The sequence below is a fragment of the Crocodylus siamensis genome, chromosome 4, assembly GCF_052110815.1.
Source record: "Crocodylus siamensis isolate JL-2025a chromosome 4, ASM5211081v1, whole genome shotgun sequence".
Lineage (NCBI taxonomy): Eukaryota > Metazoa > Chordata > Crocodylia > Crocodylidae > Crocodylus > Crocodylus siamensis.
In genome coordinates this window covers 154,055,396-154,071,571 of record NC_143398.1, presented here as the reverse complement: position 1 = coordinate 154,071,571, position 16,176 = coordinate 154,055,396, and the positions used below count along the sequence as shown (strand labels likewise).

The window sequence follows — 16,176 nt, the reverse complement described above, 5'->3', positions numbered from 1 at the left end:
CACTGGGGGGCTGTCCCTCAGCACTGAGGGAGGGGGCAGCTGCGGTGACAAAGAGCGGGGTGCAGCCCGAAGGCCAGTCCCCGCCGCCGCCTCGGGGCAGGGACTGAGGCCCAGGCGGCCTGCGAGGGGGGGCTGCGGGGGCGGCCATGCCGGGGAGCTCCTGCAGATGGAGCCCGGCCCCCGGCTCTGCCTCCCGCAGGGGAGGGGGCTCGTGCGGCGGGGAACAATCGCCGCGTAACCGGATCCCACAGCCGCGGCGCGGGGAGGCGGCGGCGCGGGAGGGAGCGGGGCGGGCATGGCCGGGTAGGGCGGGGCCGGGCCGGGCCGGGGGCAGCGGGCAGCGGCCGCCAGCACCATGGCAGCCCGGCGGTGCTGCTGCAGCCGCCTTCTCCTGCTCCTGCTGCTCTTCCCTGGCGGCTTCGGGCCGGCGCTGGGCAAGTCTCCGGGGGACCCTCCCAGCCCGCAGGGTGAGCCAGCGGGGCGCGGGCCTTTGTCTGCGGCGGGGGCGCGGCCCCGCGTGTGTGTGTGTGTGCATGTGTGTGTGTGTGCGTGCGTGCGTGTCTGGGGGTGCGGATCCCCCCGTCCCCGCCTTGTTTCTCTCCGGGGCTGCGGCACCATTGTCTGCTGCTGGCCGAGGCGCCCAGGGGCCGAATCGGGTCCCCCACCACCACCCCGGGGGGGACGTGATCCCGGTGGCTCCGCCCGGCATCTGTCCGTCTGCCCCTTCCCCCGGGCGCCCGCCTTGTCTGAGCGTCTGTCTGCCCCCTCTCCTCCCCCACACCCCGAGGCCATCCCCACCCCTCCGTCTGTCCACCCTCCCTTGCCCCGGAGTGTCTGTCCGCCTGCAGGCACACCCCTCCGGCTCCGTCCCCCCACCCCCGCTGCAGGCAGCGTGTGACCCAGCTCTGGATCCCAGCCATTTTCCTTGTGGGTTGAAGCGTGGGGTGGCAGGTGGTGCCCTGCCCGGTGTCCAGCCCTGGCTGAGCCCTGGCAGAGCGGGGTGGGACCCCCCAGGTTCAGGGGATCCAGTGCAGGAGCCCCGCGGCTGGCTGTCCTGCCCCGGTGTGGGTTCTGGAGGCTGGAACAAAGGTGGTTGTGGTCACAGGACATGGGGAGTCACCTCCCAGCTGCGTACAGGCCCCTCTGGCTGTTCCCCGCCAGGCCTGGTCCAAGTGACTGCCAGGCTGGCTCCCCTCAGCTCGGTGCTTTGCGTGGAAGACATGCCACAGGGTGGCGAGGAAGGGCTTGGGGCATGCAGTGCATGGTGTGCCCGGGACCTGTGCTTAGGCAACGGGCAGGTGGGCTTGGCTTGAGAGTGCCGCTTGGACCCTGGTGGAGCCTGGCCACCTGCTAAGCCCTGTAGGGGCAGAGAGCCAGAGCTCCATGGCGCCAAGGGTATGACCAGCTTGTCTTGGCTCTGCTCAGTCAGGGATGGAGGGTCCCTGCATTTCGGGTGTGCTGAGCAAGGTGGGCAAGGGAGTTGGTTCATGGCCTGTCCCCTCACATGTCAAGGTTGGAGGCCTGTGACACGGGCTGGGGTTTGTCAGGCCCCATCACAGCACGTCTGCTGCCTCCTATGAGCCACGTGCCCCTGAACTGGGCAGAGGTCTCTGTGGGGAGGGGGCAAAGGTAGCTCTGACTTGAGCCATGTCCCCATGTTCCCCCTGGGCTGTCTGCTCCTATGATCCAGGCACCCAAGACAGGCCAGTGGTGGGCCAGGAGAAGGCAGAGGTTTTGCCATGGTGTTGCTGGGTTTTGGATCAAGCCCACAGCCCAGATCTACAGGGCTTGGATCACCCCATCCCCAGTCGCCATGGCAGTAGGTGACACAGCTCCTTCCTGCACGCAGCACCAGTGGAACAGAGGCTCTGGGGGTGCCTGGTGTTTCTGCAAGAAGGGTGCTGAGTCTCCGGTGTAGAGCTGGCTGGTCCTGGGAGGAGTCCTGGGAACAAGAGAGAGTGCCAGGACGTGGCGAGCCCAGTGGGGACAGTACTGTGCCATCCTAGGCTCTGTGGTTATGGAGGGCTCTGCTAATGTGGAGGGCCTTCCCCAGCTGTATTTTTGCTTCTGTTTATCCATTCAGCATCTCCCCACTGACCTGAGGATGCCCCCTGTCTCATGTGATCTGTGTTTAGGCTGAGAAGAAGATAGCAGCCAGGCTTCCCTTGCCCTCACCCACCCTTTATGATCAGCCCAGGAGGCTGGTTATGTCTGGGGAGTGGGAGGCACAGGGTTGGTTATGGGATTCTCGTGTGTGGTGGGCTATAATGCTAGTTTGGCCACTGCAGCCAGCTTAGGGCCTGGCTCTGAGCAGTCACAGCCTGCTGCTGGTTCTGTGCTCCAAGCGTGGTAATACTAGGGGCTTCCCTTCCTGAGTGGAAAGGCAGGATGCAAGCTCCCTGGCCCTGACAGCAAGCCCTGCTGTCTCTTTCAACCCCTCACAGTGCAGGGGGCTCTTCTGCACTTTGCCCATCACTCCGTTGGGGCCTCTCATTCATCCTTTGATTGATGGGGGCCTGGCCTCACCCACAAAACCTGCTTGTTTCCCCGACGTGTAATCCAGTGACTGTCTCCTCCCATCTGCCCCGCTTCGCTTCCCTGGCAGAGAGTGCTGCAGTGTGCTCGCTGCACAGGCTGAGTGGGGGCTGCAGGGAGGGAATGAAATGGCCTGGTGCAGGCTCCTCTGGGCATGGAGGCAGGGCTTACTGACATCCTGGTCTAGTAGTTAGTGCAGGGGCCTGGCTGTGGGGTGGATGGGATCAGGAGAACCCAGCTCTGTCCCTGGCTCTTTGCAGCCCATGGCGCACTGTTCTCTGCACCTCGGTATTCCCATCTGTGAAACATCCTGCCTGCAGGATTAGCGTGAAGCTCTGTGGTTGCAAGGCACTTTGAGCTACATGGACTGGTCAATGCTGGTTAAAGCCACAGTATTCATGGGACTGGAAATGTCAGTCATGTTGTGTTTTGGAGCTTGCTCCTGCTATGGGGGTGTAACCTCTGCCAGCCTGCTGTGCTGAGGCAGCTGGGTCCAGGCAGTTCCCCTGTAGGCTGACTTGGTGTGGGGACATGGATGTGCCCAGAAGTGTGTGTGAGAACTCAGTCCCTGGATTCATGGTGGGGGTTGGATCTAGGAAACCACTCCAGGGTGGTGAGGCATGACTCCCTGGGGCCTGATGGGGCTGGGGGGCAGGGTGATGATAGCTATTAGCGCCCTTCTGCTACTAGTTTAGGGCTTTTGATTTATATTGGTAGCATTTAAGATGCTGCTGAGAGGGTAAGGCCCAGCGTGGGGCAGCAAAAAGGTAAGGCAGGGTCACTGGGGTTCTTCAGAGGACCCTGCCCAGGGCTAAGGCAGCAGGGGGTTGGGCATCTCTCTCCATGTCTCCTCACTTACTCCCCATGTTAGATGCCTCCTGGAAAATGCCCGTGCATCTCCACCTGGCATCTGTGAGCAAAGTGGAGCCTGTTGATGGGAGGCCTGGATTTATTGGCACAGATTATGTCCAGCAGAGGGGTTGCCATCTGCAGCCTCCTGGTGAGAGGGCTGGGGGGGAAGCTTGATTTCTTTGTAGAGAGATGGCTCTGCTGAGCTTGGGCCACCCGCTCCTTCGGGGAGGAGTCGGGAAAACCAGGCTCTACCGGGAATTCTCCCTCGGTTGCCATGGTGCCTGACACCGGCTTCCTAGAATAATTCTTCTCCCCGCCCCCAGCTCTGAGTCCCAGCGCGAGGCCATGGCGGGTGTAAAGTCAGGGCATTGAGCAGAAGCAACAGAGGTTATTTCTAGTACCTCTGACTCTGATCGGTGTGGGGGGGGGGAGGGACATCCAGTCTCTACAGAGACCCCCAATGCATTTCCCCCCTCTACCCCCAAGATGTCTGAGAAGGCTCAAAGATCGCTAACGGGCTGTGGAGCCTTTGTCCCTGAAGTCTCAGGTCCAAATGAAACCCAGATCAGCAGTGGGGATGGGCTGTTCCCATGCAGGGACTGCATGTGGTGAATTTGCTGCGTCTCGGCACACTTCCCATTAGACCTGCATTCTCAGCGCCCAACTTCATTGTTGGGGTTGGTACAAATTCTTCCAGTCATGGCAGAGCAGCTTAGGACAGGGAGGCCCTGGTCGTCTTGTGCCGGTAGAGGGGTCCCCTTGGATCCCTGGTGGTGACTCCTCCTTTTTCTCAGGTGTTTGGGGCCAGTAACCATTTACTAGTAACCTGTTGCTGCTGAGGAGGCCAAGATGCTTGCCCCCAGCATGGGGTAGCTGTAGAGCAGCTCTGCCCTTGGCACTGCCCTATGCCAGTCCATAGACTCTGAAGCCTGAGGGGACCATTAGACTGTCCAGTGTGTTCTCCTGAGTAGCACCAGCCACTGTATTTCATCCAGTTACCCCTGTACTAAGCCTAGTAACTTGTGTGTGGCTGTAGTGTCTTCCTGAGGGACAGTCAGTCTGGGTCTGAGGACATTGAGATGGAGGCTCCCCCCACTCTCTGGGGGTTGGTCCCAGCGTTAATCCTCCTTCCTGTTAAAGACGTGTGCTCCATTTCCAGTTTGAATTTGTCTGGCTTCTGCTTTCAGCCCTTGGTTCTTGTTCTGCCTTTCTCACTAGGATAAAGAGCCCTTTAGTGCCGGGTATGTCATCCCCATGGAGGTACTTACACACTGTAATTAAGTCATGGCTCAATCTTCCTTTCGATAAACTAAACAGATTGAGCTCTTGAAGCCTCTCACTGCAAGGCACGTTCTCCAGCTTGTGGATCATTTTGGCGGCTCTTTGCTGCACCGTTTCCTCCTTGACACCATCCTTTTTAAAATGTGGTGTTAGAGCAAAGGGCTGTAGTCCAGTATCAGTCTCACCAGTGCCTCCCCTCCCTGCTCAACTTACTCCTCTCCTGCTTATACAGCCAACGGCATGTTAGCCCTTCTTGCCACAGCATTGCTCCGAGTGCTCCTGTTGACTTGTTTGTCCTCTTCCACCCCAGCATTTTGCTCAGTTGTGGGTCTCCCTTGGATCCAGAGCAGCAGAACATGCCCCCAGCTGTAAGTGCTTGAAAGAGTTTGATTCACTCCTGGAGATAGTATCGGGGTGGTTGAAGCTGTGACTGTCTTCTCGTTCTGATCTGAGTACAGTGGGGATTCCCAGCCCCCAGCAAGGGCAGTACAACCTGGCTACAGTCAGAAAGGCAGTCATCTCAGTCTGTCCTGGTCTCTGGCTCCAATACCCAGAGAATGCGCTCAAACTGGGTATTGGCTGAGTATAGCTACACATGCTTCCCTACAGTCCTGCTTGTACACCTCCACCCTGACCCCACAGCCCCTCTACTATCCTAGCCCTGGCTTCTCCCACATAGTTCTGTATATGGCTTTTGTTCCCTGCATTGCTCCAGCCTTGGGCTCTCCCTTAGAGCTCTACCACACACCTCTCTCCTGTTCTGCTGTGACGTGCTTCTTCTAGCTGGGCTGTGCAGAGGTGTGGGTTGAAGTCAGTGCTCTCAATTGCTTCTTGCCTAGCCCTGCAGGGCAGCAGTATCTCACCTTGCCCCTCCATGTTACAGAAGGTGCTGGATGGTGCTCATGGCCCCAGGCACAGATACCCATTGTAGCGTAGGGCCATTCTGGTGGGGGTCTTTTGGCTTGTGTCCACCATCTCCAGCTGTGTGTGTGTGAGAGGGGATAGGGACCTCCTTCCCCAGCCTTACAGGCACCAACACATGTGGTGCCCCTGAATTAGCAGCTCTTTGCCAAGCAGGTCTCTTGGCAGGGGTGTGCTCCTAGGAGCACAGAAGAGCCACGGGCCCAGCAATTGGTTTGTCTGGACACTCTGCCTTCCCCATGGCCCCCAGGTGCGGGCTCCATTTTGGGGCCCAGGGGGTGTTCCAAGCCCTGCTCAGTTCTCAGGGCAGAAAGCATTGGCCATCCTTTGGGGTGACTCTGGGACCCCTCTGGAACAGGAGGCCAGGCTCTGCTTTCCCTTGTGCCACATTTCCTTTTCAATTGTGTGACAGGGGCAATGCCCAGGCCTGCTGGGTTGTGGGGCCAGGTGGGTGGGTGCTCCGGAGGGAGTACTGGTATGGAAAGGTCTGTTAGGTCTCCAGACCAGGGCTGCCTGGAACCCCACACCAAGGTGCAGAGCCTGACACAAACAGACGAGTTGTTCAAGCCTTAAGAAGGGAGACTGGGGATTCAGGGAGCTTCATTGTATTGAACCAGATCCTTGACTGAATTTGAACTCCCACCTGCCATTCTGGTGAAGCCAGAGATGTATGCCATGATTCCTCCCTTCATGCTGGGTGTTAGCAGCCGTGCCCTGCCCCAGAAGTAACTGCATTATTGAATGTGGGGCTGGGAGTCAGGATCTGGGTTCTATTCCTGGCCCTGCCACTGACTTCCCATGTGACCCTGGATGAGTCACTTCCCTTCTTTGTTTCTTGGTTTCCCTCCTTGTATACTGAGGAGGTTTCTTCACCACAGTACAGTGCTCTGGGATCTGGGGCTGGAGAGTTCAGTGCCTGGGGCTGGCTTCCAGAAGAATAAGGCACCCTGGGGGCACTTGGAGGAAAATTGTGCCCTGAGGCGTTGCCAGGCCCTGGTTCCCATCTGTGCTAGCGCTGCTCCTTGTAGGACTGCCCTTCTCCCACCTTTTGTCTGTCTTAGCTCATTGCACTGTAGGCGCTGTGGGGCAGGGGCTACTTCCCTGTACCTGATGGGACATACTGGAGTGACTATACAAGTGACTGAGGAACAGGCTTAGCTAAGGGGCTGACCTGGAGTCTCTCAAAACACCCCCACATTTCACTTTTAGGGGTTAAAGGGAAGAGGTGCTGCCTGGGGATGGGAAACTGGGATTCGGAGCATCTGAAGAAACAGAAGCACAGTGTGAGTGTGCAGTGAGGGAGTCCTGACCCCAGACCTCTGCTCTCATCACAAAGCCCCAACAGGACTGGGGCTTATTTGCAGCTGGGAATCACTTCCTGGCTTACTCTTGCACTCCTCCTATGCTGTATGGATGTGGGAGGGATGTCTGTTTTTGGGTCCTGGCTCCTTGCATATCTCTGATCCCATGTGGGCCCTGTGATGATCCTGGGAATCTGTGCTTTGTCCTTAGGCTGCAGGGGGGTGCTCTGTCCTTTCAGAGGATCCGCTTAGCCTCTGAGTGGGCGTCGGGTACAAAACGGAGGAAGAGTCTACCCCTGCCCCACACAGTCAGATTGGTTGATGTTTTAGGCCTAAGATGCTCTTAAGGACTATGTGCCCCTGGTGGGGAGGGTGCTGCAAGGGATACTGGCATTCCCACAGCTGGGATGTGCAGCCTCTTCCTGTGCTCGGACATCTTCCTCTGCAAATGGACCTGGTCCTTGGCTCCTGGCAGACATAGTCCTGGTGCTGCAGGGCTTGGGGCCAGCTGGCTCCTAAGGGTTCTACTTGGCCATGTGAAATGGATTTATGGGGCCCTGGTCTTTCAGGAAGGGGAACAGGGCCTACTGCTAACAGTGGGGGCTTCTGGGAATCAGGACTCCCAGTCCCTCTTTCTGCTGTGGTTCTGGTGGAGTATGGAAATGGGAGGCACTGTTCCAGGGATATGTACTTACCTTCCCTGAATTTTCTTTTGTGCTACCTGGTCCATAGGCTACTGAGACCAGTTGTGAAGCAAAGGGTGGTGAGTTAGGGACATTAGAGCTCAGGCTGTGCCCTGGGATTTGCAGGCTGGAGCTGCATGCATGTCAGGGGGGTTGTACTGTGCCCACGGGGTAAGGTCTCTGAGCTTCTACGGTTTTACCTTTTAGGAGGGGTGGGGCATCAGTGTGTGAGTAGAGCATCCAGGAGGTGATAGAAACAGCTGGTAGTGACCAGTCCCCTGCCCCATCCCTTTCCCAGCAGCAATGGGTTTTTCCTAGCAGGAGCAAGCTGGGCTGAGCAGCCAGGAAGAGCCTTTGTCCTTAAAGAGAGCAGAAGCAGGATGAGGAAACTCCCAGCTTGAGTTACTGGCGGATGTGGGGAGCATGGGCAGGACTTCCTTCTGCAGAGTGGTGGCTCCTTGTCATGGTCAAATCAGTGGGCAGTTTGAGGGGGGCCCGGGCCGGGTCATGGGCTATGATCCAGGTCTGTAACCAACATGCTGGCCTCATGCCTAATTAATGATTAACTTGCTAGGAAGTTGCCCCTGATACAGGTACAGGAACGGGGGTTGACTCTTGGGATTGGTGCCTGCAAAAGGGAAAGTGGGGATCCATGGTTCTGGGGTGTGGGAACTGCGATCTGGTGACCCAGTGCTCAGGAGATGTCCCTGCTTCCTCCTGAGAGCTGACAGCAAGATCAACTTCTGACACCGCTGGTGGAGCCCAGTCCATGGGAGTTGACAGACTGTGCCAGCTGCTGGCAGCCCCCAGACAGCTGCTGCAGTGCCTGAGCATGGTATGTAGCTGCAGGACATTCCTCCAAGTGGGGACATTCCAGCTCTGCTCGTGGTCTGGGAGAGGGTCTCCTGCCTTGTCTACGTGATGTGTCCTGGCTACTCCTGGTATGCATGGGGGCAGGGGAGCTTCTGGCACCCCCTCGGGTGTGGCTGTCCCCAGGGCCTGGCCAACTGTGGCATGCCCCTGTTGCAGGCTGCCTAAAATTCCTGTCATTGTTGAACCAACCATCCCATCTGGGTAACATCTGGACCCAGACTCCACAGGGAAGCCCAGGCTTCTAGGGGGAGGAGGGGACAGATTCTGAGCTCACTGCCTTTGCTGTCCTTTTGCTGCTACGTGTCAGAGCTGGGACAGTAGGAGGAGGCACTGACTCATGGCACCCCTGTGTTCCCAGGCTTTGCTGACTAGAGGCAGCATCCAGAATCCAGGCCAGGTGAGCACAGAGCCCTGTCACTGCTCTTCCCAGCACGTCTTGTCTCTGCTGAAAAGTCTTTGAATTGCCACCTGGCTGTGCAGACCCCCTGCCTGGCTCATGGTCTGTACCCTGCAAAGGCCCTGTACCAGCTTTAATCTGAGGTGCTGGCTGAGGAATCTAGGGGTTTCTTGGACCTGTGCAGGGACCTGTCTGCAGCGTCAAGCTTAGGCAGCTTCTGAGAGTGATTCTGAGCCTTTTTCCTTCACGTGCACCAAACTGGCAGGGAACCATAAAGGCAGGCTGAGCTGATCTCAGCACCAAGCACCAGACACAAACCCAACTTTGCAAACTGGCTGCTGAGCAGAGGCCTGGCAACGTGCTTTGCTCTGGGAGCTGGGAACTCTCTGAGGTGTCTTTGTGAGCTGGGCTCATTGCTGTGTTCACAAGCAATTGCTTACTTTCAGTTAAAGATGCCTCTGCAGTTTGTGCACCTGCTCACAATAGCATCGCACTGCTGTTAGCCCACCCTGCTCTGGCCACTGGGCTCCTCTCCCTTCCTAGATCCAAGAATAGAAGCAGGAGTCCTGACTTTTGCTTCCATTCCTTCCCTGCTGTAACTCTCTAGACCTTGTCCTCCTCCCAGGTGACCTGTCCAGTCAACCACAGCATTGCTTCCCTCCACTGGAACCAGGACCCACAAAAGACAGCATGAGGGAATGACTGTGAAACTGGAACTGACCCGCCTAATACTTTTCTACAGCTTCATGCTCTTATCCTTGCCAAGGCCACATGCACGCTCCTCACCACATCCCTCAGGGGCATGCAGGCCATTGGACACACCCACTTCTAGCATCTTAGTGTCCTAGTCTTGCCGATGGTCTGCCGAAGGTCAGCAATGGTAGGTGGTCAGTCTTGCGACACTTTTGTCCTGACACTGGTCAGAATGGACTGTACAGGCCCTAGAGGAAAAGTGAGGGACTAAATGGTGGGGTGGAAGCCCTCCCATCTCAACAGCTTGCTAGTACTAGGAGTGGCCTCTCCCTAACTTCAGCTGCTTCTACAGTGAATTCAAAGCCAGACTCAGCCTTGCACTACCTAGGATCTAAACCCATGCCCAGCCTGGGGTGTCTACTAGCTCAGGGGATGTACTAGTGGAAAGGTAGTCACGCCTATCTCAGGAAGGCTTGCTGCCTGTCTCCAGTTCTCCTAGGTGATCTTGCATCCCTTGGAGTATCTTCTCTTCCCCCAAAAGCACTCTGAGACCAGGCTGTCGATTAGTGTCTTTCCAGTGGGAGTGCCATGACTCGAGGTTGTTGCCGTGTTGAGATTACACTGGGCAGATTTCGGGTGTGTCTGCATTGCTGAGTTTTGTCTGCATGTCACCAGGCTGCTGCATGACTGTGATGCATTGCTGCCTGCTTGCTGGTCTCAGCACAGCAGGCTCATGCAGCATTCTATCACAGAGATGCACTGGAGTGTCAGGATGCAGCAGCCTGTCATGGGTTGATCCTTGCAGTCCTAGCTGGTGATAACCCTGGAGCATTGTCTTCATGCATCACCCATCACAGCTTGAACTGCATCCCTTCAGACAGAGTCCCTTGGGGCTGAGCCAGGCACAAGAGAGGTACTCATGGGGTCGGGAAGAGCATTGTCTCATCAGTGGTGATGTTTCTTCACAGCCTCAGTGGGGTGGATTGTAGCGCAAGTTGGCATTAAGATGTCTGTGGGTGGCTGTTGCCTATGTGCTTTAGCCCTGTGTACTCACAGAACAGCTTTGGGAATTGAATGGCTCCTGTCCCCTTGGTGGCCAAGAAGATTTTGAGCTGAGGCAGATGGGGCACTGGGAGTGCTGTGCTGGGATGTTGGTGCTCTGCTGGTCCATGCCTCCAGAGCCTATAATCCAGCATTCCCTTGCCCCTCCTCTCCCCGAGACTGGGAGCTGGGGGAGGCGGGTGTCAATTGATGCTGTGCTTGGGGGTGTGATGGAAGGCTCCTGGTTTGTCAGTTGCTGGCTGGGATAGATGCCAAGGTGCCAGGCTCAGATCCAGAATCAGGGACTTGTTAACCTCCCTGGTGCTGTGAAAGCAGGTGCCAAGGGGAGCAGAGAGCCCCTCCTTTTTGGGGATCTTGCCACCCACAGCATTCCGGGAATTCCCTTGTGGCTGGCTTGCCGAGACTTGCTGAGGGACGCCCACTGGTCCTTTCCAGTGTCTCTTGCTTGAGTTCTCTTGGTGCATCTTGGTGGGGGGAATGCAGTCATGAAAATAACCAGCCTGGGGCTAGCCAGGCTCTCCAAAGCACTTTGCAAATAGCAGTTAATTCAGCCTAAACCTCTCCCTGTGTGGGCCAGTATGATCCTGCGTTTGAAGATGGGGAAACTGAGGCAGTGTCAGAGCAGTGACTTGCTCAAGCTTGCCAAGTAAATCAGCAGCAGCTTAGCCTTCACTCCTTACCTACTGATGTGAGCCCAGCATGCAGAAAAGAGTGCTCTGGTGGTTAGAAGCCTGGAGTCCTGCCCCCACCTCCCTCCACCTTGCTCCCTCCAGCACCCACTAGCCAACCCTCCTGCCTTTGGGGTCAAAAGAGGAATGGAGTTTGGGAGAGGGGTTACTGGGGGGTTCTGTGTTGCATCCTGTCTCAGACTGTTCAGCCCAGAGTCAGTATTGGATTTACCACCCCAGAGCAGTGACAGGGGTGGGCAGCAGCTCTGTGCTGCAGGAGTTGCTCCTAGGCCTCCTTCCAGGTAGGACTGGCTGGGTTTGTACAGGCTGGGCCCTGGGGGGAGGCAGCAGGAGTCTGCATGGGAGACAAGTGACTGTCAGCAGCAGACAGGTTTGGCTTCAGTATCTTCAGTAAATACAACATCTGGGTGGCTGGCACGGATTTAAGCCTTCCAGAAATAACCCTGCATCTCAGCTGAGGAGTGGCCAGAGCCAGGGCTACAGCCAGGGCACAGGGATGTTCCCCACAGGGACCCTGCTTCCCTTGTGCGTCCCTGGGATGTGCCCAGAGTGGGCGTGAGGCCTGTCCGCAGTGCGGGGTGGAGCTGAATCCCAGGGGGTGGGAGCTGCACAGCGAGGAGCACTTGGGGGTGGGAGCTCCCAAAGCCCCAGTTCCACAGACCTGCCTGGGCCTGGCAGCCCCTGAACCAGGAGGCATTAAGTGGGCACCAAGGCTGAACCCAGGTTCCTGGCTGAGCCCTGGCAAAGACTGAGCAAACCCAGCCAAGCCCCACTGGGCTGGGGGTGTCTCCGGGGAGCGATGGGGGAGGGCTTGTAGCTGTGCTGGGGCCTGGCCTGCACTTGGCCGGTCCGCGCTTGGCTTCCCCCATGTGGGAACCTGTTGCTCCCCCACAGCTGCCATGGTAACCCCCTAGCAACAGTGCCTGGCCCCGGAAACTGCTTTCTGCTTAATCCAAGCGGATGTAAAGCAGGGGGGAGGCATGTACCAGGCCCAGGCCTGAGCTGAGCACTGCTTTCCACCACTGTTGAGGGAAAGCCATGCTTCTCTTGTGGGGGGGAGGATGAATGAGGTCGTTGCCAGGGCGACAGGAACTCTCCTCTCCAAAACGGAGAGCCCAGGCCAGCCGCCTGAGGCAAGGGGCTCCCGCACAGCTTGTCTCTGGGGAGAGTGAGTACGCGTGTGCATGTGTGTGTGTGTGTGTGTGTGTGTGTGTGTGTACATGCTCACTCCTGTGTGGGGTGGGGCAGAGGAGTGTTGGCTTTTGTGCTGGGAGGCTGGCTGTGCCCACCCCTGGAGACGGTAACCCACAGACAGCTCTGTACAGGCTCCCAGGGGAGCAGAGCTGGAGCTACTGGGGCTGCATTTGAATGTGCAGCGCCTGTGTTGCTAGCCAGCCCCCTTTGCAGTGTGCTAGTCCAGCCAGCCTTCCCCAGCTCAGTTCACCTGCCTTGGCCCAACCTGCGGCTCCTTGGCCTTTGCAGTCCCAACATTTTCCCCTGCCCATGCCCACAGCTCTGCTTACACCTCTCTGTCCCAACCCTTATGCTGTTCCCATTCAGTGGCCTTCCCCATAGGTCTGCTGAACTTCCTTGGTCCTGACCTACAGTACTGGGATTACTTCCCCCCACCCCCCATTTCTCCCAGCTCTGCTCGTGCCCCCCAGTTGTGGCCCAGAGAAAACCAGCAGCTGTACTACAGTTTTTGATCAGTTTGGTGCTAATATAGGCTAGTGGTGGGGTTGAGAACCACCGAAGTTGCCTCATATGTGACCAGATCAGCTCTAAACCCAGGCTGTGGCAGTAAGGGAACCTTTGGTTTGAAAAAGGGATCCAGGCCCTGTTCACTCTGGCTCCATTTGCTCTGGCTAGCACTACAGCCAGAGGGGAGGCATGCAGCACCACAGGGAAGGTTGCTTCACGCTCCTGAAGTGTGTCTGTAGTGCTTTTGCTGATTGGTGCAGTGTCTAGAGAAACCCTTAGGGTCTGGATGAACCCTGCAGGCCTAGAATAGCCAAGCCCAATCCCGCTCTGGCTGTGTCTGGGGTAGCCCCAGTGGAAAATAGGCAAGCCGTGCTGTCTTTAAATATGCGGCAATCCCCTCCTATGGGATCCTGCCACCTGGCTTTGCAGCTGTTGCTCAGAGGGCCACGTTCCCAAGTACGTTTGTAAAAGCTTTGGCTCCAGTGACTTGCTTGGCTTTTCTGAAGGCCCTTGCAATGGCCCTCACTAGTGGTAGTTGGGAGCTAGTCGGCAGTGATCAGCACCCCAGCTCTGTTAGGAGAAGGACACCCGCACTCCTGGAGTCATCCCTAGAGATCCATTGACATCACGTGGGTCTGGGTTTGCTGCATGTGTCTGATACAGGGCATCAGTGCCTCTGGGGTGTAGGGTGATGGTCAGCCCAGGAATGTGGAGAATAGGGCTGATTTGGCCCCAAATCTTGCTTCTCTGGAGAGCAGACAGGATCTGGGTTTTTCAAGTTTTATCTTGCAGCCATACCCTGCCTCTCTGGCCCTGCACCCCTTACTTGTGAAGGAGGTACTAAGTGAGTCCTGCTGTGGTCAAGTAGTTTCAGGGAAGCCCTGGACAGTTTTCATAGGATGGTCTCCACAGTAAAATACCCTTGCAGTTGACACCAAGAGCCTCTTACTAGAGAAAAAAAACCTATAGACATTATGCTGTCCCCTCATCTGCAGAAGCAGGGGCTGCAAGAGGTGTGCAGTTGCTTCAGTGGTGGGCCTGGCATCTCTTGCTAGTGCTGAGTTTATGTAGGTCCCCAAGCCATCCCCACCCCAAACCATCTGTTCACTGCCCTTGCCTCCAATGGGGGTGGGATGCTGCAAGAAGACAGTGCTGACCCTGGGGCAAGCAATGAAAGGGGCCACTGGCCAGATCAAGGCTGAGGTTCTGACATTAGCAGATCCTCCTTGTCTGTATGTTGTGCTGAGCCCAACTTCCTTGCATGTGGGAGTAGCTTATGTCCAGTTCTTAGCAGCCCAGCCTGACCGAGTCATCTTTTGGGGCCCTGGTACTCCTATCCAGGCTATGCAGGTCCACTGTGGGGGGCTGCTGGGGGAGAAGGGAGTCCCCCCTCAGGAGACATAGGAGTGGCTGTCATTCCAATTGCAAAGACCCTGGAGTGATATGGGTGGAGGACGGCAGCTTATGGTAGTGCAATGGAACGAGGCAGCTGCAGTGGCTCTGATCCAGCTGCACACGCCATCACTCGGAGGCCCCTTCCTCTCCCTTCAAGGGAGCTGAGATCCAGAGCCAGTTCCTCCTTCCAGAGACTCTTTTGCTTCTGTTGGAGAGGAGACAGTTGGAAATACCAGTGCTTCAGGATCCTCCCATTAGTAGGAGGTGGAGAGGAGGGAAATTTTTGCTCTTAAAAATACTGTGGCAGGTCCCAGATCTGTAGCTGCCAGGGAGTACTGGGAGCTTGCACTGACCTTTGACCAGACCCCTCTGACCTGTCTGCTCTTCAAAGAGGAGAGGATCTCCAACCTCTTTGACACATGTTTGTTGGCTCGTGACTTGATGGTCCTGGAACAGTTACTTCTGGCCTCAGTGCCCTCAGGCCTTTCCCCAAGTAATGTTGACAACTCATGATATTTGGTGGTGTTTATTTTAAATCCCCTAGATCCTGGAGACATAGGATTAGGTGGAGAGCTAAGCTCTCATTTTCATTTTTATGAAAAGTTTCTCACCTTCCTGTTTGCAGTAGAGGTGCACCGATACATCAGTCCCATATTGGATCAGCACTAATTTGAAGAAAATTGAGAGTATCGACAGTCAGCTTTTTTTGTTGGACATGGCCAGTAATGTGGCTGATAAATGCTGCATGCATGCACACAACCACAGTGCAACATGCAGATGGCCAGGAGCACAGCCCAGCAGTGTGGAAAACAGCTGGGTCTGGCTGGTAAATCTGGGCGAGGGGGACAGATCAAGACCCCTGCAGTGAAGGCGGGAGTGGGGCAGGCACTGGTGCAGGGGTAGGAGCAGGTGCTGCCCAGCTGGGGCAAAGCAGGGCATGGACTGAGCCATGGCTTGCCCAGGGGGGTGCAGGGAGGGAGGGGGCGGCTCCTGCCGCTGCATGCACCCCAGGAGGGCAGGGGGGCATGTGCCCCCAGACCTGTGGGGCAAGGGCAGGCTGCCACTGCAGGTTGGGGCCAGGACTATGCCAGGCTTTTCCCAGCGGGGGTGCTGAGCCAGGCTGTGCTCAGGGTAGATAGTGCTGATGCTGGAAGTGGGGGTTGTGTGGGCAGCAGCCACCCGAAAATTGGCTGTAGCCCTGCTCCCAACACTGCCCACCCCAAGCTCAGACCGGCTCAGCCCCCATGGGGAAGAGCCCAATGCTGCCCTAGCCCCAACCCGCAGTGGCAGCCCACCCTTGCCCCATGTCGAGGGGGCACATTACTGCATGCCATCCTGGGGTACGTGCAGTGGTGGGAGCTGCCCCCCCTCCTTCCTGTGCCCCCTTCCTGTGCCCCCGGACAAGCCACAGCTCTGTCCCATGCCCTGCCCTGCCCCAGCTGGGCAGCACCTGCTCCAGCACTAGCCCTACTCCCTCCCTCACTGCGGGGGCCGATGATCTGCTCCCCGCATACCCCTTCCCTCACAACACATTTACCAGCTGGACACCACTCTCCATGCTGCGTGGCTGCATATCAGAATTGGGTCAGTATCCACCAATATGTCTCATTTAAAATTTGCTATCAGTATTGGCCCAAAAAACCTCTATCAGTACACCCTTAGTTTGCAGGGAAAAGCTGGAAGATGTAAGCCCTGATGGCTCAAAAAGCCAGTAAAAGGACCCCAGATTCCTGGTTTTTTTCAAATATGGTGATTTTTAAGGTCTGATTCATGATTTTTTGGGTTGGCAATAT

The 16,176-nt window shown here is 56.9% G+C and overlaps 1 protein-coding gene across 1 annotated transcript in view; it reads left to right on the top strand.

Annotated features, from left to right (window-relative positions):
• Nucleotides 1-297: 297 nt before the first annotated feature.
• FAM171A2 (family with sequence similarity 171 member A2) overlaps nt 298-16,176 on the top strand; it is a 31,507-nt gene continuing 15,628 nt past the window's right edge. The window contains exon 1 of the mRNA XM_090044285.1: nt 298-467. Coding sequence (XP_089900411.1) covers nt 356-467 — 112 coding nt within the window. The 5' untranslated portion in view covers nt 298-355. The remainder of the gene's footprint in view (nt 468-16,176) is intronic.